The sequence below is a fragment of the Emiliania huxleyi genome (assembly GCF_000372725.1).
Source record: "Emiliania huxleyi CCMP1516 chromosome Unknown EMIHUscaffold_15, whole genome shotgun sequence".
Classification (NCBI taxonomy): Eukaryota; Haptophyta; order Isochrysidales; family Noelaerhabdaceae; genus Emiliania; species Emiliania huxleyi.
This window is the reverse complement of record NW_005201092.1, coordinates 955,530-960,478: the sequence shown is the minus strand read 5'-3', so window position 1 is coordinate 960,478 and position 4,949 is coordinate 955,530. Positions and strand designations below refer to the sequence as shown.

Below are 4,949 nucleotides of genomic sequence, written 5' to 3'. Positions count from 1 at the left end.
GGAAAATTTCCAGGGGTGGTCCCCCTGGTGGTTATCCCCCCCCAGGGGGGGGGGGCCCTGGGGGGGGCCCCCCCCATCTTTGGGAAAAAAGGGGGCCAGTTTTTTTAAGGTAACCAAGGGTAACCGAGGGTCCCCCCGGGGGGCCATTTTAAGCCTTTGGAAATAAGGGTTTTTCCCCCCTTTTTCTTCAAAAAAAAAGGCCGGGGGGGGCACCAACGGAGTTTTGGGTTGGAATTTCTTAAGGCCCCCCCCCCCCCCGCGGCCGCCGCCGCCCGCCTTGCCACTGGGAATGTGCCACAGCCTCGCGGGGGTTCCACACACCCCTGCGTGAGGGGGGAGAATTGGTGCCCCCCCCCCCCCCCCGCACCCGTATCCGCACCCGAGCTGCACTGGCCACTGCGCGCGTGAGTTTTGCCCGCCTCGAGGTCTCCAGAGTCGGACGACGCCGCCCAAGGCCAGCCCTCGACAGGGGTGGGGGGGTATGGTGCGCTCGGCCCCAGGCCCTCTATTGATTAGACCCCATGGGCGGACACTCCGCCGCGGAGCCTCCTCCGGGCATTCGACACTCTCTTCCCCTGCACTTACATAGGCTCGTCGACAACTCGTGGGTACGGCTTCTCGACACAGCAACCTCCAACCAATGATCTCTATATAGACAAATTAGACTCTCTCTACGTAGAATGGCTCGTCATTTGGCACATTGCGCCCACTCCTGCCCGCGACAGACCGACATGGCACATAGTTCGCGCGCCTCGTCTCCACGGCCTTGCCGGGATGCCGGCCAGTGTGGGCCGCCCCTACCGGCGCGGAATATTACGAGAATTTTCCATGTGTGGAGCGGCAGAGCGCGCGTCTCTGGCACAGACGGAGCAGCGACCGTGCCCGCCGTCGCTGCTCCGCCCCTCCGTCGCGCGCGCCGTGCGCGCGCTGCCGCCGCCGCCGCCGCCGCCGCCGCCGCCGCCCCCTCCTCGCCGTCTTTCCCTCCACCTGTGTGGTGTGGTGCGCGCGCGCACGCGGCAGCATCCCAACCCCTACCCTCGTAGCCCGCCGCCCCCCCGCCCCCGCCCCCTCCCCGCCCCCGCCCCCGCTCCCAAGCGCCCCTTCCCCGGTGCGGTTAGGGCCTGTGTCTCGTGAGAGGGTACATGTACCCGGCCCTTGCCCATGCCGCCTGCCGCCCGCCGCGTACCAGGTAGCTGGAGATCACGAAACTGGATACCTTGAGTTATGCCGGGACGAGAGCGCCCCCGCGCCTGCCCCGTCTCGCAGCGAGTCAAGTCAAGTCTCAAGCCAATACGAATGAACGAAAATCACAAAAATCATTTCTGCGCCACAGGCGTCAACGCTACTCACATTCCACATCGTCCACGTCTCACGACGAGTTCAGCTCTGTACACTACATGTACATGTGTATACCATGCACATTCACGTACGCGCCGCCGGTCTGTCATGGCCACGGTTCCAATTTCCATTCTCCATTCACACGTATCCGTAAACGTAGAACTTGCACACCGTCAGCCCCGTCGCAGACGGCCGGTTGAGGTAGATGTAGCGCCCCAACGCGTTGATCTCCACCTCCAACATCACGTTCGATGACACGCTCACGTCCGACTTCACCAGCGCGTTGCCCGTGTACGTCTCTGCCGTCGTGCCGAGATAGATGTCAATGCCGGTCAGACGCTGTGGGCAGCAGTCGTTGCGGTTCTGAAGCCGCACGTAGCGCACATACACCTCGCTCCCGAGGTTGACGCCCCACCATTGGCTTGTGTAGTGGCCGCACTCGGCCCACGGTCGTCCCGTCGTGCTGTCGGCGTATGACAGGTCGCTCACGGGCGCCTGCTTGTCGTAGATGCTCGAGTCCTGGTAAGTGGTGGCGGCGCTGAGGTCGAGCAGCTGCACCTCAGGCGGCGGCGGCGGCGGCGGCGACGATGACGGTGCAGGCGGCGGTGGCGGCGGCGACGGCGGCCCAGGCGGTGCGGCTGAGGCGAAGACGTAGAACTTGCACACCGTCAGCCCCGCCGCAGACGGCCGGTTGAGGTAGATGTAGCGCCCCAACGCGTTGATCTCCACCTCCAACATCACGTTCGATGACACGCTCACGTCCGACTTCACCAGCGCGTTGCCCGTGTACGTCTCCGCCGTCGAGCCGAGATAGATGTCGACGTCCGTCAGCCGCTCCGCGCAGCAGTCGTTGCGGTTCTGCAGCCGCACGAAGCGCACATACACCTCGCTCCCGAGGTCGACGCCCCACCATTGGCTTGTGTATTGGCCGCACTCGGCCCACGGCCGTCCCGTCGTGCTGTCGGCGTATGACAGGTCGCTCACGGGCGCCTGCTTGTCGAAGAGGCTCGAGTCCTGGTACGTGGTGGCGGCGCGGAGGTCGAGCAGCTGCACGTCAGGCGGCGGCGGCGACGGCGAGGCGGACGGCGGCGGCGGAGAGGGCGAGGCGGACGGCGGCGGCGCAGGCAAGGCGGAGGGAGGCGGCGGCAGAGGCGGCGGCGGCGACGGCGAGGCGGACGGCGGCGGCGGAGAGGGCGAGGTGGACGGCGGCGGCGCAGGAGGGTACCCCGGCGGGGCCGCCGGCGGGGCCGCCGGCGGGGCCGACGGCGGTGGCGAAAGCGGCGGCGGCGGAAGCGGCGGCGGCGACGGCGAGGCGGACGGCGGCGGCGGAGAGGGCGAGGCGGACGGCGGCGGCGAGGGCGGTGGCGGCGAGGGCGGCGGCGGCGAGGGCGGTGGCGGCGACGGTGGGGGTGGCGAGGGGGGCGGCGGCGAGGGTGGCGGTGGCGACGGCGGCGGAGGGGACGGCGGCGGAGGTGAGGGCGGTGGGGGTGAGGGCGCGGGAAGGACCACTGCGGCGACCGTTGGTTGCGCGGGTGTCGACACGACGGAGACGCCCATGAAGGTGCCACTCGAAGCGCCGATCGCGCTGGAGACGCCAGCCGCTGCGGCCTGCGCCGCCGCCATGGTGGGTGTGAGAATGGTGGCGGTGACGGTGAGGGAGCCGGCGGTGATGCTGAGCGAGATGTCGGCCGCGCTGACTCCGGCGGCGGCTGCGAGCTGCGACCTGTAGTTGGCCTGCGCGGTGGCATCAAAGTCTTCGACAGGCACGTCAAGCGTTGCGACCACGGTCACGGTAAATACCGAGGTGGACCCCGGTGAAAGGGGTGGCGGTGACGGCGGCGGCGGCGACGGCGGTGGCGACGGCGGCGGCGGCGAGGGCGGCGGCAGAGGCGGAGAGCTCGGTGGGGCCCGCTGGCCAGGAGAGAGAGGTGACGGCGGCGGCGGCGAGGGCGAGGCGGACGGCGGCGGTGCAGGCAAGGCGGAGGGAGGCGGCGGCAGAGGCGGCGGCGGCGACGGCGAGGCGGACGGCGGCGGCGGAGAGGGCGAGGCGGACGGCGGCGGCGCAGGCAAGGCGGAGGGAGGCGGCGGCAGAGGCGGCGGCGGCGACGGCGAGGCGGACGGCGGCGGCGGAGAGGGCGAGGCGGACGGCGGCGGCGCAGGCAAGGCGGAGGGAGGCGGCGGCAAAGGCGGCGGCGGCGACGGCGAGGCGGACGGCGGCGGCGGAGAGGGCGAGGCGGACGGCGGCGGCGCAGGCAGGGCGGAGGGAGGCGGCGGCAGAGGCGGCGGCGGCGACGGCGAGGCGGACGGCGGCGGCGGAGAGGGCGAGGCGGACGGCGGCGGCGCAGGCAAGGCGGAGGGAGGCGGCGGCAGAGGCGGCGGCGGCGACGGCGAGCCGGACGGCGGCGGCGACGGCGAGCCGGAGGGCGGCGGCGCAGGCAAGGCGGAGGGAGGCGGCGGCAGAGGCGGCGGCGGCGACGGCGACCCGGACGGCGGCGGCGACGGCGAGCCGGACGGCGGCGGCGCAGACAAGGCGGAGGGAGGCGGCGGCAGAGGCGGCGGCGGCGACGGCGAGCCGGACGGAGGCGGCGACGGCGAGCCGGAGGGAGGCGGCGCAGGCAAGGCGGAGGGAGGCGGCGGCGTGGGCGGCGGCGGCGACGGCGAGCCGGAGGGAGGCGGCGACGGCGAGCCGGAGGGAGGCGGCGACGGCGAGCCGGAGGGAGGCGGCGACGGCGAGCCGGAGGGCGGCGGCGCAGGCAAGGCGGAGGGAGGCGGCGGCGGGTACGAGGCCGGCGGAAGCGCAGGCGGGGACGGCGACGGGAGCGTCATGCACGTCTCAATTCGGTCAAGGGGCTTTTCGTTCAGTTTCCCTTCGTAATCGTATCCTGACCCCTCCATGTAGTCATAGACGCAGCGGCGCACCGGATTCGTAGGGTCGTCCGCGATGTTCGTGTAGCACTCGGTAGTCTCCTGGACGAGGTCGGCGGTGGATTTGGGGCCGTCCTTGTAGGTTTTCGTCGGGTCGCCAGGCAGGCACGGGTTTCCGTACAAACGGGGCCTGTTGCCAGTCTTTCTCAGGATTGCGTTGCACAAGACGCACGGGTCGAAGGCCGCCCCGATGACAAAGAGGAGCGCGTCGAATGCCGGGGCGGCGGGAGAGGCGACGACCGCGGTCGTCACAGAGTCCACGTCGATGTCGAGGAGGGGCCGAGACACGACAGCGATCGCCTCGCCGTCGGGGAGCTTCGACGTGCCGTCGAGGAAGCCCAGCCCGAAGAAGCCGCTGCCAACCTGCGGCGTCATGCCAGTGAGAAGGGAGGTGATGTCGCTCTCGTTAAAGGCGCCCGTGACCGCAATCTCGATGGTCAAAGCCACGCCGTCTGTGGGCCTGTTGGGCGAAGCGAACAGGTAGAGGGTTGTTGCTCTTGTCCTGCACGACGGTCGCCACACGGGGCGTCGAGGTAAACGGGACGCAGGTCACGATGCAGATCACGGTTGTGCTCGACGAGAAGTCGATGTACACGCTGTCCATGTCCGTGCCGGAGGTGAAGGTGACAGTCATGACGAGGCCGGCGGGGTGGGACTTGCCCGAGCCACCCAAGTCGCCGACGCCG

General features: G+C 70.5%; 1 protein-coding gene across 1 annotated transcript in view; it reads right to left on the bottom strand.

Annotated features, from left to right (window-relative positions):
* Positions 1 to 1,476: 1,476 nt before the first annotated feature.
* Positions 1,477 to 4,949, bottom strand: part of EMIHUDRAFT_202104 (hypothetical protein) — a gene marked incomplete at both ends in the record, with an annotated part of 6,588 nt that continues 3,115 nt past the window's right edge. The window contains 5 exons of the mRNA XM_005786717.1: positions 1,477 to 1,857; positions 1,990 to 2,352; positions 2,857 to 3,072; positions 4,258 to 4,723; positions 4,803 to 4,918. Of these exons, the coding sequence (XP_005786774.1) occupies positions 1,477 to 1,857; positions 1,990 to 2,352; positions 2,857 to 3,072; positions 4,258 to 4,723; positions 4,803 to 4,918 (1,542 nt within the window). The remainder of the gene's footprint in view (positions 1,858 to 1,989; positions 2,353 to 2,856; positions 3,073 to 4,257; positions 4,724 to 4,802; positions 4,919 to 4,949) is intronic.